The following is a 22,807-nucleotide window of genomic DNA, read 5'->3' on the forward strand; positions in this document are numbered from 1 at the left end:
TCCAGCTGCATCTGAATGCATTGTGTGGGGGGAAGTGGAGGACCCGAAATGAGGAATTACAGCTGTGCTAGAACCTTTCCACATCACAGATAACCTAACTTCTGTGAGCGTTCTGGTCACCATGGGAGAAAATGTTCCAGTTAGGGTATGCAATTTCTCCACTGAAAAACAGCACCATCCAAGAGGAGTTCTCTTAGAAGCTTGTCCTGAAATCCACCATGTGCAGGATGCCGGGGAGGATGTACCATCAGTAGGGGTCGGAAGAGTGGAAACCAACCCTGAAATTCCAGGACATTTTCAAGACCTACTTGCTGCTACAGTTGAAGCTCTTTTAGGGCTGTCCCAAACGACTAATTTTCTCCCGATTAGTCAGCCGACTATTTTTACGATTAGTCGACTAATCTAATAATTAAATTTTTTTTTTTTTTTTTTACTAATTTAGCAATGAAATTTTTGTTGACGCTTATCAATTCACAAAAAACATATTGGAACACTCAAATCATTTATTAAAGTACAAATAAACACGTAAATAACAATAATAAATCACAAATAAACAATGAGTTCAAATGCTGATAGAATTAACTAGTGTAGCATCCCGATTGAAAAAATGGTCTCTTAAACTGATGGTTTACAACTTTTATTCCATCCTTGATGTAAACACTCTGTAAGAGCTACGGTGCACACAAATAAAGCAACACAATTAGAAATTAACAAAAACTTTTCACTTTTTTCCTTTTAAACCTTATTTATATATCAATGAATTGCCTATATGAATTCCCTTTACCTTATTACCTTATCATTGACAATCTCTCCCTTGAGTGCAATCACTGTATATACTGTATATATTTATGACCTTTTAACCTTATATAATTTTCTATACCATAAAATAAACCATAACATGAAATAAATCTTTCAATTAGCATTAAGAACAATACTAATAGCACTTATAGGCCCATTGTCAATGAAACATTATTATTTAGTAAGGCGACAGCACCCTCTGGTGTACAAAATATGGAGAATTAAAAAAAAAAATTACAAACTGCGTGAAGGCGCTTGAGGTGTTTATTCACGGCCGACGTGCAGCCAAGCTTGGCACTGAAGAGACAGGACAGAAGAGTGTACTCTCCTTAGTTTCTTTGAAATAAGTCAATGTTTTGACACTCTGGTGCGCTTTTTTTGGCTTTGTGCCGCTTTCCCCGCTTGCAAACAGAGCATCCGACATTCTAACTTTCCACGCATATATTTTTTTAACCCTTCATTAACCGTCGACGGGATGTTGTGCTCGTCGACGGATTTACGTCATCGATGACGTCGACTATGTCGACTAGTCGGGACAGCTCTAAGCTCTTTGTGAAAATCAGCAACAACGGCCTTCCCAATTGCTGCTCACTTACCAATCCATCTTTGCCAAAAATGACTCAAAACTTGGCTACCTGTCTGCCGTGACACACTAGATAGACACCGGATCGGCCAGACCTGTATGCCAGCCAGTGAGGAGAACTACTCTTGAATTTCAAGGTGAGGAGGAAAAACATCCGAAGGCCATGTTAGAAGCAGGTGTGATCACACCATCAGCATCTGAATGGGCCTCTCCAGTCTTGGTGCGCAAAAAAGATGGAGGGGTGAGATGGTGTGTGAACGACCATGCCTTGAACAATATGACCATCAAGGATGCTTATCCACTTCCCCAGATTGAAGAATGTCTCAATGGTGTTGGTGGAGCTACCATGTTCTTGATCCTTGACCTTCAGTCTGACTACTGGCAGATCTCAATGGATAACAAAGACCGTGAAAAGACTGCGTTCATAACCAAATGGAATCTCTATTAATATACTCATATGCCATTTGGATTGTGTAGTGCACCGAGTACATATCAGAGGGCAATGGAATTTGTCCTTAGAGGCCTTCAGTGGAAAACCCTTCTCATCTATCTGGACGATGTCATTATTATTGGAAATAGTGTCGAACTAAGTTTAGACCGGCTCCAGCAGGTTTTTCAGAGGTTCCAAAGCCATGGGCTGAAACTAAAGCCATCAAAATCTCTCTTAGGCTACGTTCATACTACAGGTCGAATCCGATCTTTTGTCATTTCTGTTTTTTTGGCGTGCCCGTTCAGACTGCCTTTGTCCATTGAGATAATTCAAGTATTACGCATGCGCACTAATTTGCAGTCCGACAAGCGCTGAGCAAGACGACCCGCATGCGCAGAAGCATCAAAACAAATGACCACACATGCTGGCTGTCATCCGTCATTCCAGGGATATCATATTTTGCTTTTTAAAAAGAGGAAACAAATAACAGACATAAATAATCCCAGTTTGGGTTTATATTCAAAGTATATGGATCGATAGCATGCACCCACTGTCCGTGCATGTCACACACACATACGCGGTTTGCCCCGACTCTCGGCCGTGTAAGCAATGTTGAAATATTGCTTATATGAGCAGACAGAAAACCGATCATTCTCAGGCTTATCCTCAACCCATTTTTATTTTTTTTTATGACTGTCGTCAAGTCCGACCCTTCCTAAAAAGCCGTGTTCTTGGCAGGCTAGGCGCTAATAACGCACAGCTGCACCGCTACCGTCGTGTCTCTCTCGCTTTTTGATGACGTAATTGCTGCATGAATTCCGATTTGAGAGACTGGACAGTACAGACCGCCGCGACAGTCTGGAAAAATGTGGCCCAGATCGGATTTGAACCACATACGAAAGTGACCCAGATCGGATTTGAAATGATCCAGTTCTATGCGACTTTTCACATTCAGACTGTCAAGTTAATGCCTCACTCAAGTCGGAAAAACAGGAAAAAATCGGATTCGTGCATTAAGACCTTTAGTATGAACGTAGCCTTCTTGGGTCATGTCGTGAGTGGAGGAGGAGTCCGACCAAATCCCGCTCTCATTAGAGATGTACAGCAATGGAACCCTCCCACCAACGGTAAAGAGCTGCAAGTTTTTCTCGGGCTATACCATTACTATCGCAAGTTTGTTCAAAAATTTGCAGAACTATGGACTGATAGGCATCAGTTTGCTTTCACACTGCTCAGAGAATCATAACTGCACCCGTGTTAGGGTATCTTGATACTGACGCATCAAGCAACAGTGTGGGAGCAGGCTTGTCTCAAATCCAATAGGGGGAGGAGTGAGTTTTGACTTACGCCAGTAGCCACCTTTCTCCTGCTCAACAAAGGTACTGTGTCACTGGCCGCAAGTTACTTGCAGTTGTTCATTTCACCCATCAATTTCGCCACTATCTAGTGGGAAGAAAATTCCTACTCAGGACTGATCATGGCCTTTCCATTTCAAATGCTCGGAAGAACAACTGGCCCGGTGGCTTGAAGGGCTGAGCCAATATGACTTCCACATTGAACACAGACCTGGTAAACGCCATGTTAATGTGGATGCCACGTCAAGGTGTTCAATAGAAGAGGTGGACAATTGTGACTGCTACCAGGCTGGGACAGACCTATCGGATCATGCAAAGGATTTGTATACTGCGAGAGAATTCACAAACAATGGGACAAGGTCATTGAACATGTTTGATGTTCCACGTGCTGTCAGGTGCATTGAGCTGAAAAGTGACACATTTAGCCGGGAGGCATCAATAGAAGACCAACTATTGGCAACAAGCCCAGCGGCCAACTCGCCCGAGTCACTTAGTCTGGAACAACTGGCAACACTTCAGAAGGCAGATTCTGTGCTTACCATCCTCCACACTTGGAAGGAAACCGAGACACTGCCTTCTAGAGACGAAGTATTGCTTGAGTGTCTTGGGGTGAGAAAGTTCTGGCTTTGTTGGCCCCAGGTCACACCGAGACAAGGAGTCCTTCTCTACTCCTGGAGGAGGATTGGAGAACAGCAACCAGCCTACCTACTCTTGGTTCCCTCATCCATGCAGAAAGAAATCCTGCAGTTTTGTCACAATCCTCCATACTCCGGTCACTTATGAGAAGCCAGAACTCTTGAGAGCGTGTGTCAAAAGCCATGACAGCCAAGAAGCTTGTCTACAAGTTTATTGCAAAGTTTGGAGCCCCGATCGAGTTACGCACAGATCAAGGTCGTAGGTTCGAGAGTGCCGATTCAAAATGTGTGCAAACTTCTCCAGATTACCGAAACCAGGACCATACCCTATCACCCATCTTCTTACGGGCAAATAGAACGGCTCAATAGGACCTTGCTGCAAATGCTATGGTGTTATGTGACCCAGAGCCAGAAAAACTGGGATGAATATTTGCCACTTTTCACTGCTTCATACTGCAGTTCCCGACACACAGTGACTGGGTACACGCCTAACAGGCTAATGCTTGGCAGGGAAGTTCACCAACCCCAAGATTTCCAATCTGGTACTGCAAAGCTGAACACCGGTCTCATGGAAGTGTCAGATTTTCTGAACAATCTTGGAAAAAGTTTGAAGTGCACAGCTTTGCTAGAGAGCATCTCCGCACTGTACAAGCAAGGCAGAAAAAGGTGCATGATCTTAGAGCATGGGTGTCCAAACCTGTCCTCAATGGCCGCAGTGGGTCCTGGTTTTTGTTCCTACCAGTCGGGCACAGACAGTTTAACCAATGAAGTTTGTGCTAAAACAAGCAGCACCTGACTGCAGTCAACTGATTACACTTGTGAGACACCAGATTGGTGAAAAGATGTTGTCTTGTTTAGTAGGGATGAAATCCAGCACCCACTGCGGCCCTATGTGGAATAGTTTGGACACCACTGTCTTAGAGTAAAAGAGCATTCATACAAATTTGGAGACCTGGTATTCTTTAAGGATGACACCAAGAAGAAAGGAATGATCCCAAACTGCAACCAATATGGAAAGGTCCCCTGATTGTTGCTGCATTGCGAGGTCCTGTCCTGTATGAGATGCAAGGTCCCATGCGGAGCACCATAATACACCATGACAGTTTCAAGCCTTACGACAGTGACAAGATACCAGTCTGAGTGTCGTGCCAAAGAAGCAGACTGCTGCATCGTCAACACACAGACAACCAGACAAGTGAAGAGGACGTTCCCCTGGTGCCAGAAATACTGATGCAAGACAACCCGAGCAAAGCGGATGAGGGCTCGAGTGAGCTGTCCTAAGGTTCGTGCAACGCATCTACGTCCAGCCACCTAGCATGCCGGATGAGAAGATAAGGTGATATGGACTCCTTAGAAAAGACTGTTAGAACATCCAGTGGTCGCGTCGTTAATAGACCAGAATGATTCAAATATTAGCAATTAGGGGCGTGCGAAATTTCCGATTCTTAGATTAGTCGCGATTCGACCGTGGAAGATTCGAGAACGATTCACAAATATCCAAATTCCGATTATTGAATTATACCAGCTAAAGCGGTAAAATGAGTAAAACACAGTCAGCACGGTCTTTGGGACGCAATGAGGAACGGACCAAGAGTAAATATCATGTTCAACTCATGCCGCTAGATAAAAAAAACAATCATACCTGACTGCGGCTGACAGCCGCTAGAAACAACGTCCAGTTGCTACAAACATACGGCTACAGCAGATATCTTATATATCTAGAACTAGATGCAAAATGACAGACGACATCTGTGTTAAAACATGTATTTTTGAACAGAGATGCGAAATGGCAGACTTTCCGGTGTAAGTAAACAGCCGCCATCTTAAAGCAGTAGACCACTCTAGAAGGCTCTGTTGTAGCGAACCTAATTAACTTTTTACCTAAAATACTCCTAAATCGGCAGAATCTTTTCTTGAATCTATCTTTAAATGATGAAATAGTTTTAAAATTTAGACAATAGTAGACAGAGGGGACATTATGGAATAACGGGAGCAATTTTAACAACTGTAACAGTTGATTCACAACATTAAATTAATTGAATGTAGTTTAAAGCTGCTGATACAGAATGGGGACTGGAGTTTTTTCTTTACTGTTATTTTTGTATATTTGTTTACTGTTATATGTTAACTTGATACTGAAATAGTAGTTTGGTTTAGCCTGAGAGGATGAACAATTTTGGAACTAATGTACAAAACATTGTTAAAAAATCGAATCGGAGCCTCTGAATCGTAATCGAATCGTTAGGTGCCCAAATATTCCCAGCTCTATTAGCAATGCACTGCAATACACAATGGATCTATTCGTTTCACTTAAGATTATTCCATTGTTGTTTATGTGGTTACATTTTCATAGTTCTTAATTATTCCTCCATACATTGCCTGGGATACTGAAGGGACTCAGTATTCCTAGGGGGGGAGTGGTGTAGTGAAGTTGGGATCAATAAGCCTATGGCACCCTTATGTTATTGTTTTGAGTTTTACAAGCTGCTTCTTGTCAATGAGTGCAGTTTCAATGCAGTGGGGCAAAAAAGTATTTAGTCAACCACCAATTGTGCAAGTTCTCCTACTTAAAAAGATTATAGAGGCCTGTAATTGTCAACATGGGTAAACCTCAACCATGAGAGACAGAATGGAAAAAACCCCCAGAAAATCACATTGTTTGATTTTTGAAGAATTTATTCCCAAATCAGAGTGGAAAATAAGTATTTGGTCACCTACAAACAAGCAAGATTTTTGGCTGTCAAAGAGGTCTAACTTCTTCTAACGAGGTCTAACGAGGCTGTATTAATGCCACCAGTTTTAACTCATTATCAGTATAAAACACACCTGTCCACAATTTCAGTCAGTCACACTCCAAACTCCACTATGGCCAAGACCAAAGAGCTGTCGAAGGACACCAGAGACAAAAATGTAGACCTGCACCAGGATGGGAAGACTGAATCTGCAATAGGTAAAACGCTTGTTGCAAAGAAATCAACTATGGGAGCAATTATTAGAAAATGGAAGCCATACAAGACCACTGATAATCTCCCTCGATCTAGGGCTCCCCATGCAAGAACTTATCCCGTGGCGTCAAAATGATAACAAGAACGGTGAGCAAAAATCCCAGAACCACACGGGGAGACTTAGTGAATGACCTGCAGAGAGCTGGGACCACAGTAACAAAGGCGACTATCAGTAACACAATGCACCGCCAGGGACTCAAATCCTCCACTGATCCAGAAGAGGACTGGGAGAATGTGTTATGATCAGATGAAACCAAAATAGAACTTTTTGGTAGAAACACAGGTTCTTGTGTTTGGAGGAGAAAGAATACTGAATTGCATCCAAAGAACACCATACCTACTGTGAAGCATGGGGGTGGAAACATCATGCTTTGTGGCTGTTTTTCTGCAAAGGGACCAGGATGATTGATCTGTGTAAAGGAAAGAATGAATGGGGCCTTGTATTGAGAGATTTTGAGTGAAAATCTCCTTCCATCAGCAAGGGCATTGAAGATGAGACGTGGCTGGTTCAGTATGACAATGACAATGATACCAAACACACAGCCAGGGCAACAAAGGAGTGGCTTCGTAAGAAGCATTTCAAGGTCCTGGAGTTGCCTAGCCAGTCTCACGATCTCAACCCCATTAAAATCAGTGGAGGGAGTTGAAAGTACGTGTTGCCCAACGACAGCCCCAAAACATTACTGCTCTAGAGGAGATCTGCATGGAAGAATGGGCCAAAATACCAGCAACAGTGTGTGAAAAGCTTGTGAAGAGTTACAGATAACGTTTGGCCTCCGTTATTGCCAACAAAGCGTACATAACAAAGTTTTGAGATGAATGATTATTGTTGACCAAATACTTATTTTCCACCATGATTTGCAAATAAATTCTTTAAAAATCAAACAATGCGATTTTTTGTTTTTTTTTCCACATTCTGTCTCATGGTTGAGGTTTACCCATGTTGACAATTACAGGCCTCTCGAATATTTTCAAGTGGGAGAACTTGCACAATTAGTGGTTGACTAAATACTTATTTGCCCCACTGTATATAACTAGAATTGCATCGAGAGACCCGTTCATTTTTCTGTTGTTGCACGGTTTTCACAGCTCACTGCCCAGATACGCCAAAATGTTGTCTGTGCCTGAGCTAGAAGCCAGCGCAATGCTTACGAGAACCAACAGTGACGATGTAAGTGACTTACCTGTGCTGAAGAGGAATAAAAGTTGCATGTGAGATCCCTTTGTCGTGCAAATCTGTCCAACCACAGCGCGCACATCCGCCATCATGGAAGGCAACAGCACGACAATATCATACAATTTTTGGCCCGAAATGGTGACTTACATTTTTTTTTTGTATGTGTGCAAATTTGACGTTTGCAACAGCTAATAAATGTAATACTTGAGGAAAGCATGCAGAATCAATTATAAATAATATTTAAATAAATTATAAATTCTATATACAATCACAACTTAATAATTATTGAAATCCAATGTCACTATGGCTCATGAAGAGAGATGGCCGCTTGAGGACAGCTTGTCCCATCTCCACCTCGACAAGGACATTGTACATCACAGAGGGCGGGTCACCACTCTCGAGCTCCACGGCAATCTTTATATTCTCCTGCTGGGCAAGCTCCTGTTTGGCCTGGACCTTCCTGGCCAGGTAGCCGGCATAGTTGGCCACTGCGGCGAGGAGCAACTCGTTCGTCAGCGGGTCTGGCTGATTGTCGGCCAGCTCCCTAGCAAAACAGGCAAAGATCTCCTCATCCTCTTTCTCCTCTAACTTGGTGCAGTCCAGGTCAGCCTGCACATCCCCAGGGAAGAACCCGACGAGCTTTAGCAAGTGCAGGCCCTGGGCCGGCCAATTGGTGACCATTAACTTCTTCGCGCTGGTCCAGTAATTGGTGTCGCACATGTGGCAGAGCTTGCCAAAAGAATGCTCCGTCGGGTCAGAGTTGGCCTTTCCCGTGCACACATACTTGACAATGCACACATACTTGACCGTGGGTATCTTGCGACCTTGGAGCCCCCTGCTCCTGGTCAACCGCCTTGTTGGACAGTCTTGCAGACTACAGCGCAACACTCCTTCCCAATGGTGTTTCACTGAAAGTTTTTATATTGAAATGTTACATAAAATAAATAACGTAAAAGCTGATTGTTTTTTAATATGATAAATGGTAAATAGACAGTACTTATGTAGCGCATTTAAAGTGCATACGAGAGGAGAAAAAAGTCTTAAATAGCATTATTATGTGAATTAGAATCATATTTTGAGACGATTCGACTATACACAACATTTTAGCAAAGCGCAGATGACAAGACATTAGTCTTTTAATCTGCCGGTTAGCCACGCCTACCGTTATCGGGCTCTCGCATCCCCAACAGGTGGATGACGTCAGCTGGAGAATGGGTTCATCGGTTTTACTATTCAGCCCATTGAGGGGGAATTATGCAGAACGAGGAAAGTGAGACAAAGAGAGCCTCAAAATGTCTTGTTTCAGTCTCTACTCAAATATTTTTACAGGATATTCTTTTTGTCCAATTATTTTTCCCCAATTGCTAAATAAATGGCATGATCATAACAAATACATCTTGTGCTAAATGGAATATGGAATACTAAAAATGCACTTATTCCGTACGACATGGCAAAATTACTCCATAATGGTCAAAACTGTCGACTTCACCTTTACTGTCGCACCTCCCGAACGACATTGTATGACACCTAAATCGGGCTTATGTCATTTCCCTTCTCCGCCTTCGGAGAATGTAAACAAGCCAAAAGGCGTGACAGCTAGCCGACATGCCAACCCGAACCGAGTAATGTTTCAAAGTCTTTGAAGCAGAAAATCACACATAACTAGCCCGGATGTTTTGACATGACGACTGGGTTGTCGATTGTCTTTGCCGGAGAGCATTTTACAGCTCATTCCCCAGAGGAGGGCGGCTGCAGTTGTTGTGCAGCTAACATGCAGCTAATGTGCATGAGGAGAGCTTTTTACATGCCTATCAATGATCAAATGTAAGAAGTCCTTAATTTAAAGAAAGTTTGTAGTGTTTACTTTGTAATCGATGTATTCGCGGCTATTTTTAACTCAAAGTTGCAATTTCTGATCAGTCGGAAAATTTTACAGAACGCCTGGCACATGAGCACAATAAGCCGAATATATTGCTCTCCCGGCGGGTGGATGTGCGACAAGCCGCCGGTGTTGTGCCGAAAAATAGCCGCCCCGCATGCATGTCAGCCACAAAATGCAAGCCACCTACATATTAAAATGATCCCAGTATTTGACATAATAGAAAACACAATGTTTACTCACTTCCTCGTCCAATGGTCCAACAGGAGTAGGGCTTGTTTTGGCCAATATCCACGGTGAATGGGAACTCCAAAAAGGCGCACACGCCTCTCCCTCATACAGCAAGATTTTTCTGCAGCAGTTTGGCTGGCATGATGCGAAAAATAAACGTATTAATTCGCAAAATCAGCTGATTCCTTAGTTCTTCTCATAGAACAGTACGGCTGTATAGTGAAGAGGACTCCTACCGTACACGTCACAGCGCCCTCCTCAATGCAAGACCGAAGCCGGAAGTCACTCATTTTCATGGCGCGGGATTAAAACACAGGCATTTTAACTATATGGTCACCATGCCCAAAGCGCTTTACATTAGCACACAATTACCCTTCCACGGACACATTTACACACACTAATGGTGCTGCTGCCATACAAGGCGCTGCCAACCCATTAGGGGCAAATTAGGTTTCAGTGCCTTGCCCAAGGGCACTTTGACAGTGGGCAGTGGTAGCCGGGAATCGAACCGCTGACCCTTCGGTCCAAGGAAAACTGCAGCTACCAACTGCCACGGCCGCAGAAATTTCTAATTTAGAGATACAAAATTCAACATGGCAGCTTTAGAAAACAAAGAGCTTTTTAAGTTGAATATTTTTGTGAATAAATGCGTGAATCCATGATTTTTTAAAATGGATAATTAATGTAAAAAAAAAGTCTAGATTCTTGGTGAAAAGCAAAAAAAACAGGCAGTTGTCATTCATTTACGTAAATAATTCGTAGTATGATGCTAGTAATCTAATGTGGCGGCCACTGTAGCAAAACAAAGAGCTTTAGAAGTTAAAAATTCACGTGAATGAATGCGTAAATCCGTAATTTTTTTAAAGATATAAACGTAAAACAGTCTAGATTCTTGGTTAAAAGCAAATAACCAGGCAGTTATCATTTATTTTACGTAAATATTTCGAGGTATAAAGCTAGTGAGTAATCCAATGTGGCTGACGTAGCAGCTACTTCCATTGGATTCACAACGTTTTAAAGTGCATGCATGGTGCGAAAAATATAATACTTACCTTGAATCCTCGACCAAATCCCTCTTGAGACACTCAGGCCTGCTTTCGTCCTGTTTCAACCTACATCCGGCTTTCGAACACAGTGTGTGTTTTGCTCTCTCTGCCAGGGTGGTATGGGCCGGCCTCCTTCAAGAAGGCGTGGCGCAATGTGTGGGAAGTGTCCTATTAATTAAATATGAAGTCTATGGCAAAGTAAAAAAAAAATGTATCTTCACTTTTGAGTGAGGTGATTTCTTTCATGAAATCGAAAATTCAATACAGAGAAGTCTCCTCTCCATCATGAAACAATGCTTTGACAGCGTCCTTCTCTTTCAAGATGGTGCCTATCACATAGTTCACGCTTTGTGACACAAAAATGCGAGGGAACATGTGCTCTAATGTGCTACTAATTTAGTGAACTGTGTGTGGGCTTAAAAAAAACTTTTTGTGAGACAAAAACGTGAGGAAACTTGGTGACTTTTGACGATGATGTTGACCCGCTATAACAAATCCGTCACGCCTCTGCCCGTCATCAGCAACACCTAAATTGAAACAAAATCAACAACAGCCCAATTGGCAAGCAGTTACTACAGCATGATGGGAAAGATTATGACCAATACGTCAGCAGGAGCCATTGATATGAAATTTAAACGCAGGAAGTACATCTGTATTGTACTGTAATTTTTTTCCCCTCGTAACTTGCCCTCATCAAAAGAGCCACAATGGCTCGAGTGACATAAGTTTGTGACCCCTGTTCTAGACATTTACTATACCTTCCAATGAGTTTCTGGACTCTTGATATTTTGGACTATTTCTCCTGACAAAACATGATCAATTTAGCTAATGTTGATGGTTGCTGAGCATGTACAGCCCGCTTCAGATTATCCCACAGATTTTCAATGACATTCAGTTTTAGGGACTGCACTGTTTGATATTGTATTTGGTTCAGGTTGAGGTAAGGGTATGCACTAACCACGTCACTCACCAATTTGCTTCGGCGTGAGGCGGGTAAAATGTGTTCAACTCTCACCATGCGGGCAAAGAGCAAATTCGATCGATGGAAGTCGCCTCGTTTCAAAAGCATCGGTCATAAGCATGGAGGACTGTCTGCCTTAAACAACACCTGCCAATCGGATCATATTGCTTACATATGTCAGTGGCGGAAATGTATCGAGACCTATAGAATTTAACCTCGTCAAGCCGTTCGACAAGAGGGCCAACATTTGATCAATCCAGTTTAAGTGTCTAAACCAATGAAATCCCAGTTGACCAGTTTGCCTGTCCTTTCTCATGATGTTAGTCATACCCATTTTCACATCCGTCTGTGCTCAAGTCTTATCAGTGTGTATGTGAGTGGGTGTAATTGATGCAACAATATGGCTTGATTCATTATTTTGTCTATTACCAGAAGTCTTAACACTTTGCTTACCTTTTACTTTGCACAACCTTCCTCCACATGGTCACTTCTAAAATGTGTTCCTCTTAAAGTCACACATATTTAAAATTATAGTCAACAGCATTAAATTGTTATACCCTCTCAGTTAAATTGTGAGTGTTTTGATATTTCTAGGATAATCTGTAAATGTTTTGTTGTTGTTGTTGTTGTTTTTTTATAGGATCACCTCCTCAAACACGCTTGCCATCAGCCGGCACATTGCGTGGGGCTTACGAAAGCCACTGCTGTAATGAAATGTGTGACTTTGAAAAATCATTGTAAGTTTTCTAAACATGTTTGCACGTAACGAAACTCTTAATGGACAATGCAATAAAGAGACCAGGGACAGTGATAACATTTACATTGTAATTTACCCTCATGATACAAACTACCAATATTAAAGCTTCTGCAAATTGACTAAATACTTATTTGCCCCACTGTAATTGAACCAATGGCCCGGGTTGGTTTTAACATGTAGTACTATGGAGTAAAGCATTGAAATGTGAAGCCATTCAGAGAATTTTTGCTTTTTGTTCAAATCTTGGAAAGTATTTTGGGTATGCATAATATGAAGCTAACATCTAAAATATTCACAATAATACAAATTTACAGACAATACTCCTCTGTTACACAAGTTACACCCCCCCCCCCCCCAAAAAAAAAAAAACGAATAGAAAGTGACGAAACTGCATTAACAAAAGTAAATGTAAATAGCTACCCCCCACTGTACCTGAACAAAAGAGCTGTTAAAGACAGAAATGTCAAAAATGTTAACAGTTGTCCCTGGTTTCGCCTAGTCTTCTAGAGACACATTTCTTGTTCTTCTTTGGTTTTGTCTCTAGAATTTTTCATTTCTACAAGGACACAAAGAAGTTTTTGGAGGCCAACCCTGAAGAGCTCAAAACGCTAGCGGTAAGAGTGCTATACCTATTGCTTTGCTTCAAATGTACTTTGCGTGGTCAGCTGAAAAACATGTGGTTTCCTGTGCAATATGGAATGCTATACAAGTCTCAAACTTTTTGCTCACTGTAAAACAATCAAATATAATGTTAAAATGACCATCACAGTCACAGCCCAGAATTCACATTGTAATTCTTTTCATATGTGATCCGACCAGAAGCCCCCCATCCCCCGTTATTGTTCACAACAAAAGGCGTCTGTGTGGCTTACCTGTAGTCAATGTCAACGTTGACGCATTTTCAGCAAGATCCTTCGACGGAGCCTGGAGAGAAAGCCATTGTCTGACGCAGGCTCTGAAGTTTCCACCATTTTCCTCTAAATTCCTGCACTTTTTCACCCTTGGACAGATGAGATATGCACATAGCATCGTTTCGATGCCTTTTGACTAAATTTGGAATGTGGTTAACTTTTTTTTTTTTATGTTCGCTCGTGTCGGAGCTGGACGCGTTCGACTCCATCTTGTGTGTTTTTGAAACCATGGCAACAATCCTAGTCTCCTATTGGTGCACGTGACCTAAAACAGCATCACACACCAACTATGCTACAAACCGTATCAATATTACTACGCCACAGTACAAAAAAAAAAAAGGCAGATACAAAAATGCTAATTATTAAAAAATGACTGAAAACCATGAGTAGAACTTTTTTTGTGGGTACTAATTAGCAACGTATATATATTATAAAGCAGAGTTCATGTAAATCCATTTGAGTGGAACGCAATCCATTTTCTAAGCACTTTTTCCATGGTCCCAAATTAGTGTTGTCAGTAATGCGTTACTAAGTTACTAAGTAACGCATTACTGTAATCTGATTACTTTCTTCCAGTAACGAGCAAGCTAACGTGTTCATTTTTCCAAGCCAGTAATCCGATTAAAGTAAGTTTAAAGTTAGTAGTGCCTGTGCGTTTTTGTTTTTGCCTCATAATGTATGTAGAATGAAGAATACTGTAGTCATGTACAAAGAGCATTTGAATAGAAAATATTGCCCTTGAGTTTGGGAGTGACATCACATCTTACGTTTTCTCATCGGAGAAAAAAAAAAAAAGGGTCACGTGTATTACCATGCTGTTTTAGCGCTGTCTGCCACGGCCTATAGCCTCGCTGAGTCGGTGCCTCGTCAGAATGCCAACAGTGAAAGGCAGGATATATACCGCAAATGGATGCCTTTGCTCACTGGAAATACAGTAATTACTTCACATTTCTGTCCAGTAAAGATGACAAAAATATCTCTGTGCGTTGCAAACTTTGTGCTGGCTGAGAAAGACTGTCGACCGCTAAAAACTCTACATCCAATTCAACAAGGAAGCACTTGGAATTACAGCACAACGCGACAAAACTCGAAACAAAGCCTACATGTTCAAGACAGCCAGCACTTCTACTGTTTGTAACCAGCCTTTATGCACATTTTATTGTTAACATTTGTAACCATAGGCGGAGTTTTACTTTTGTGGGCCTGGGGGCAAAGCATGTTGATGACTGAAACAAAAGTCAAAAGTTTGGACACACGCCTCATCATTTTTGTGTTTTATATATTTTAACTACTATTGTAAATCCTCTCTGAATACATCAAAACTATGAACGAACATGTGGAATGGCAAAACAAAAGTGAAATAACTGAAAACAGGTTTTATATTCTACATTCTTCAAAGTATCCACCTTTGAGGTGTCGCCAAACTTTCGGCCAATACTGTATATATACATATATATAGACCTGTTCAAGCTCAGTTGTTGTTGGTTGCGTTTAAAGCTTAGGTTTACAGAAATTAATATCCATCTAGCCTCCACAGGTGTAGTTTTGGCTTAGCAAAGCAAAAGAGTCTCTTAGGTGCTAGTCACTTGATCTGCTCGAAAAATGATTTTGACCCAATATGAAATACGATGTAGGATTCTTGTTCATTTCATTATTTTTTGTTTGTTTTATTGCTTTACAACTTTTATAGACAAAAGGGGAAGTTCAGAATTTTTTACTTTAGGCTTTATCTTGGCGTTAGCGGGTGTTTATTTAGTCAATGGAGTTGATTTGAACAAATTCCGTGCAGTTTGCCAGTTATTTGATAGTTTCAGGGCTCCGGAGTGGCTAAGCTAGCGCGAGTCAATGGTGGTTGAAATCAACTCAGTCGACTAATTAAACCCTCGCTAATAGCCATATGTGAAAAATTCAATTACATGTGATTACATTTTTTGTTGTCATTTTTATATTGAGGCAGCAAAACGAGAAAAATTGGTAAAAAGTAACTGATAAGTCACTTTGAAAGTAACTTAGTTACTTTGATAATAAAGTAATCAGTAAAGTAACTAGATTACTTTTATGAGGTGTAATCAGTAATAAGTAATTAAATTATTTTTTAAGTAAACAGCCTACAATATAAAATAAATCTGTTATGTGCACATGTTATTCGGTATTATACCACTGGGTGGTATCAGTTTTACATGGTCTTTATGTTGACTATGGGAAGTACAAAATAAAAAATACCGTATAGGCCAGAATATAAGACTGTGGTTTTTTTGCATTGAAATAAGACTGAAAAAGTGGGGGTCGTCTTATATTCGCAGTCTAGACGTTATACCCATTCACGACACTAGATGGCGCCTGATACAGTATCATTGAAGCGATGTTCTGTTATGATCTCAGCTACACTCAAGTTTAACCAGTTTGCATTATTTTATTGCAATGTTTTTCCTTACTCAGATTTGTATGAAGACTACAGTTAGACTTCAATTTGATGGTTAATGCAGTTTTTTCAATTTTGTTGTTTTATCACAATAGAGTGGTTTAATTTACTTTTCAAAAACCAGAAGCCATTCATTTATGAATGTGATTGCATTTTAGTTTACATATTTAAAAGTTCAGATATTAAGATTTTAATGAGGCAAAATAAAATGCATTTTCTCTCGAATATATTGTTCTAAATATGTTTCAGATGGACTAATTATTTTCTGTATAAAAATTAATTTGGTGTTCAAAAAGTTTTATTTCAAACTTAAATCTTAAAAAAGAGGTCGTCTTATCAGGGCCGTCTTATATTCAGGCCAATACGGTAGTAAAATGAAGTGTGAACCAGCCATTTGTGTCTGCGTAGTTCAGTGTCATTGTAAAAGTGTTTACATTTAGACATAAAAAGGAGAGACATAACAGTATTACTTATACTAACTTTCATGTGTATTTGGTTCAGGTGATCCAACGTTCGATTCAAACCTTTGTTTTCAAAAACTACTAAACATTTTGAAGTGCAAGTGCCTTTATTTATTAAAATTTTATTTTATTTTTTTTTTTTTAAAATACGGGGAGCACTTCTGGGGGAGACTGGAGCACCCCTAGACTCAAACTCAAGTATTGTAATATAAAAGAAATTTGGGGGGAAAAAAAAGAAAAAAAATAGATATCCAAGGCCCGATATATACATCTGAGGCATACTCGACTACCCGACGACATGAACGAAAGTACTCTAAAGAAATTCTGATGTGTTATTTCATTTTACAGATTTGTTTTTTTCATGTCAGTTCATATTCATGTCAGTGTCCCCCCTGAAGTGGACCTATTCTTGAATAGCTCCCCGATTTTTATTATTTTTTTTTTTTGAATGAAGGGACTTGTACTCTAAAGCCACCGCATTGCATTACCGTAATGCACATATTTAAAAAAATATATTTATACAAAGAGGGCCGACTAGCGTGACTTCATTGTTGGAGGCGTCATGTTGTCAACATGAATGTCGGGGCTGTGTGAGCGTGCGTTTGAACGCAAATGCAAATGCAAAAAAGGTTGCTTGAAATTTGGTGGGGACAATTTAAGCATCCTAAATAGTCGGTGGCTTTATGTCCCTACGCCAGTGGTGTCCAAACTATTCCACATAAGGCCACAGTGGGTGCTGGATTTCATTCCTACTAAACAAGATGACATATTTTCACCAATCTGGTGTCTCACAAGTGTAATCAGTTGATTGCAGTCAGGTGCTGCTTGTTTCAGCACAAACTTCATTGGTTAAACTGTCTCTGCTCGATTGGTAGGAACAAAAACCAGGACCCAAAGCGGCCCATGAGGACAGGTTTGGACACCCATGCCCTACGCAAACCTACACCCTTGCTTGCGGTGGATTTTCATCAATAATAAAGTTTTGCATGGTTTATAGATCATATTTACATAACTAAATAGTAAAACATACTGAATAAAGGTCGAACATTTTTTACAGTTTACAGTAGAAGCATAAGCGGAATTTAGGGGGGGGGGGCAGGCCCCCCGAAGTGTCATTGCATGTAATTGACTTTCCTATATATGATTAGTTTTCCGGTAAAATGTTGTCTGTAACGGTTGTAAAGCAATGAAACAACAATAGTGAATAAAATGAATTAAAAAAGTTATTTTTACGTTTATCGAACAGATAATGTACCATAACCAGCACCTAAGACTGTCCTTTACTTTGCTTAGCCAAAACCACCCGAGGACCGAAGAGGCAAGATGGATATACGTAATTTTTTCAAACCTAAATTTTCAAAAGCGATAACAACTACAGCGCAAGAACCATGGATTGAGAATGTTGACCATGACACGCTAGAGACCACCGTCAAAAGGGCGAGCGTAGTTTCAATTTTCCACACTAAAGATGCTAATTGTATAACAGAGCCACCACTGGTGTCTTGCCAATGTAGTTACCGCCGTCCAAAAATTTTATCCCCTGGCTGCGGGAGTGTGCATTCACACACACATTAGTTATGAGTTATGTCGACTTAAACAATTAATTGAAGCCAGAAAAGTACCACAGTTATGTATTTTGGACATCAATGTTCATTAAACTGGAGAAACTCCATACAGGACTTGAATTACAGTAATAACAGTTATAGGTCGTCCTACGAGTAAAACAATAAAACATTGCCTTATTTACGTTTAGTACAGAAAAAAAGGTGTGTTTTTTTTTCTTTTTTTGATGGATGGGCCATTTTTTTAAAACCCGATAGATAACTACGTCACCAAAACACGGAAATCCAGGAAATCAGTGCAGCACAGTGGCTCCGCCCAGGGGATACAATTTTTGACGTGGGTAGGTATCGACACCAGCGGGTGTACCATATTCAATGGATGACAATCTTGGCGAAAAGTATAGCTCTCCGAAGCAGCCTGATTTATAATTCCCCTCAAATTTAAATATTCTTGTAAGTTAATTTTACTGTTGACGCTGCGTTTTGCGGTTATCAACATGATTGGCAGGGAATGCCAAATGTGTCCAGTCAAGTAATTTTGAAGTCTACGATTTAGCAAAGCTAGTGATGTCTCATCTGTGAAGCAACACACAGAATTGTAGTCAAATTTCTTTGTGCTGGCACTGTCTTGGTTCCACATCTGCCTTCATGAACACAAAATTCATGTATTCATATATTAGGACACATTTAATTTTGTTTATGTGCAGGCACTGGTTGGCCTGACTACGTTTCTATCCACTGCCATTAAATCAATAAAATACAAAAAAATTTTGGTTGGAGCGACTCCTACTCTTTTGTTCATGTTGTCCTCCCATGTCGTGATAATGGAAGATGGACGTGGCATGTCCAAATAGTCTTTTTGAGGGATTTTGATGAGTAATGCCACTCCAACTCCATTGTTGTTTTTGTAAGAGAATGTGTAAAACGGAAGTTGCGAGCAGAAATGCAGAAGTAAAGCAGAAGTACAGTGGTATGAAAAAGTGTCTGAACCTTTTGGAATTTCTTACATTTCTGCATAAAATAAATATCAAATGTGATATATCTTTGTCAAAATAACACAGATGAAAAAACTGGCTGCTTTAACTAAAACCACCCAAACATTTATAGGTTTTCATATTTTAATGAGGATAGTATGCAAACAAAGTGGAAGTACCTATGAAACTTGTCTATAGGATAAACTGTAATTGCGTAGTAATTAAGCAAAAATAGGCCAGTGCATAAATCTGGGCAACCCTATGCTTTGACTAGAAAATCTTTAGTACTAATTTTAAAACTCCAAATTTGTTTGATGACTGATGTTAACCTACATACACAAGTGAAGCCTATCACGAGAAAGGGTATCTTTAAGTGGTAAATTGCAAATTGCGCTCTTTGAATCATCTCTGAAGAGTGGAAACATGGGCGCCTTAAAACAACTGTCAAATGATCTGAAAGAAGCGATTATTCAACATTATAGTTTAGGGGAACGATAAAAAAAAGCCGTCACAAAATTTTAGCTGTCATTTTCCACTGTGAGGAACCTGGTAAGGAAATGGAAGCCCACACTGTTCAAGTTAAGGTCTGGAGAGGCAGGCCAAGTAATATCTCAGATAATCAGAGGCGAAGGATGGTGAGAAGAGTTAAATTGAACCCACGGACCAACTCCAAAGACCTACAACCAGTGTTGTTTTTGGAACCCCTTTTAATGTTCATGTTAGTCTTAGTCTTTTGGACGATAATACTTGTTAGTCTTAGTCATATTTTAGTCATGTCAGTCTTCGTCTAGTTTTTGCTGACGAGCACTCAATACTAATTTCATCTAGTTTTAGTTGGATAAATAAACAAAGGTTTCCAACCTTTTCGAAAGCATATATAAGCATATATTGTAGCATCAACAGGGACAATGCCAACTTGGTGATATACACTCAGCAGGAAAACAGTACATTGTTTTCTGTTAATTATACCCACCTGGACGCCACGAACTGGAAATAAAAAAACAGTTGTCCGAGAGTTTAAAAGGACGCTTGCAGAACATTAACACAAATGCTATGCTAACGCTACGAGTTACATTTAGTGTGTGATGATCACTTAACACAGACCTTTAAAGGCTAAAGCAGGATTAAATATTCTCTCTGGCCAAGAGACCAAATCTTACCGTGTGTGCAAGTCTGCATGGAGACTGGTGAGGACGCACTGGTGAGTCGGGAAGGGGCGCTGTGTGTCATGAGTGACGGAAAAAGACACTGCTACGATGCAGGCTAACTACACATAGAATGTCACACATTTTGAACATGTGATGCAAACCACTGCCCATTTTCACCTCGTCAGACTAAAACTGACATTCGTTTCGTTATGTTTTAGTCTCTCAAAACATTTTTTATTTATGCACCTGCCTATCTTTGTTTAAACGATTCCTACTCACTTTGTTTATCCTATATATTTCATTTCACCTCTCAAATATTAGTATGTTTATGTGCTATAGGAACTGAAATGTTCAAAACAATCAGTGATTTACAAAGGAAAATCTTAAAAAGTATTAGTAGTAGTAGTTTAGTATACCATTGTATATACTGTTCAAAATTCCCGACGCATACTCCTGTCTCCCTCTCTTTAGTTTGTTGTGAGCAACTTCCCCAGCTTCATGCAGATACAAAAACCACTGGAAGGTTTTTTTTTAAAGAAAGATCCGGTTGACTACCTGTGTAAGACTTTTAACGAAGACAACAAAGTTAGTCAGAGTAAGTAAAAATATCACATTTGAACATTAACAGACCCATTTTATCATGGTAAACCTAATGTGATGGCTGTGTCATGATTATTTACATTTTGTTTTAGATTACGATCCAAATTCTGTAAGCTGTGATAAGGTGAAGGATTCATTGGAAGAAATAGGTACAAGCAAATCCCATTAAATGCCTTTTCATGCTTATGACCAACTGCAAATACTTTCCCACACAAAACTGAGACTTAAACAACATTTTAACATGTAAAAATTGAAATGTACATAATAAACCAAAGGAAATTTGGTCATTTGGTCAGGACATCTCAAAACATTTCACAGAGCAGCTTGTGTCTCTGGCCTGCAGATCGCAAAACAACATGCACCAAGAATTCAAAGAAAGGAACATACTGTATAAATGGTCGCAGATTTGCCATAACTGTTGAACTATCACTTTAAAGTGAACCCTGATAAAAATTACATGTTGGTTCTACATGCTTTACTTTAATATTAGTAACTCATCTATACTTTAACCATTGAAAATATTTGGCAGTTCAATATACTAAAAGCTTTACTTCAATGTAAGTTGCCATTGTTATTTATGTCGCAATGTATTCTGGGTAGTGCTGTAAAATGGTGATGCCGGCTGCAGCGGCTATTTATAGCAATGAGCTTTTAGCCTTTCCAGATTGTGCATATGTGAAATGAAAATAATAATAATAAGACCATTGTTATTTTTGGCAGCCTTTTAAATGTATATTCTTCGTCTTTTGGACAAAATTACTTATTCGTCTTAGTCATATTTATAGTCATTTTCAAGTGTATGTTTTCACCTCGTTTTAGTCAACAAATATTTGAAAGTTTTTGTCTGTTATTTTTTGCTGGTTGTAGTCTGTAAAAAATTGGAGCCTACCCAATTTGAGCGCTTAGTTGAAACCTACTTGGCATGAGAATTCAATCTAAATTATTTAAAGGGGGATTTCCTGTGGCTGTGACATGCTGTAACTCCGCGAGATTTTGCAAAACTCCGTTATACCGTTCGGTCTCACCAACGCCCCCGCAGTCTTCCAGAACCTCGTGAATGATGTCCTCGTAAACCTGATCAATCGGTTCTTGGTGGACTACCTCGACTACATCCTGGTCTACTCCCGCACCCCCCTTGAACACAAGAAACATGTCCGCCAAGTGCTCCAGTGTCTCCTGGAGAACAAGCTCTTCATTAAGGCAGAGAAGTGCGAGTTCCATGTCCCTGGGACCACCTTTCTAGGCTATGTCATTGGCAATGGCCGGTTACGCATGGACCCAGCTAAGGTCTCAGCGGTCCAGGATTGGCCTCTTCCCGCCGACCGAAAACAGCTCCAGCGCTTCTTGGCCTTTGCAATTTACTACCGTCGGTCCATTCGCAACTACAGCCAGATTGCTGTTCCTCTCACGGCCCTCACCTCCGCAGCCACGCCTTTCACACTGGTCTGATGCTGCCAGCGCAGCATTCCGTGACCTCAAAGCCCGTTTCACCACAGCTCCTGTGCTGGTCAAACCCAACCCAGCACTTGAGTTAGTTGTGGAAGTCGACGTTTCCGAGGTCGGCGTGGGTGCCGTGTTGTCCCAACGCAAGGCCGATGGCAAAGTGCACCCTTGCACCTACTTTTCCCGCAGGGTGTCTCAATCGAGCTTAACTACAGCATCGGCGATAGAGAACTTCTTGTTGTGAAGCTGGCCCTAGAGGAATGGCGCCACCACCTGGAGGGAGCATCCTTACCGTTCCTTGTGTTCGCCGATCACAAAAACCTTGAATAGCTCATGTCCGCCAAACATCTCAATCCACGTCAAGCATGGTGGGCCATGTATTTTTGCCGATTCAATTTTAATTTGTCCCACATTCCAGGCTCCAACCTG

The 22,807-nt window shown here is 40.6% G+C and overlaps 1 protein-coding gene across 1 annotated transcript in view; it reads left to right on the forward strand.

Annotated features, from left to right (window-relative positions):
* LOC130912451 (phospholipid-transporting ATPase ABCA1-like) overlaps positions 1-22,807 on the forward strand; it is a 273,656-nt gene that overhangs the window by 38,062 nt on the left and 212,787 nt on the right. Inside the window, exons 5-8 of the mRNA XM_057830556.1 lie at positions 12,741-12,837; positions 13,402-13,471; positions 20,807-20,930; positions 21,028-21,084. Coding sequence (XP_057686539.1) covers positions 12,741-12,837; positions 13,402-13,471; positions 20,807-20,930; positions 21,028-21,084 — 348 coding nt within the window. The remainder of the gene's footprint in view (positions 1-12,740; positions 12,838-13,401; positions 13,472-20,806; positions 20,931-21,027; positions 21,085-22,807) is intronic.

The sequence above is a fragment of the Corythoichthys intestinalis genome, chromosome 1, assembly GCF_030265065.1.
Source record: "Corythoichthys intestinalis isolate RoL2023-P3 chromosome 1, ASM3026506v1, whole genome shotgun sequence".
NCBI lineage: Eukaryota > Metazoa > Chordata > Actinopteri > Syngnathiformes > Syngnathidae > Corythoichthys > Corythoichthys intestinalis.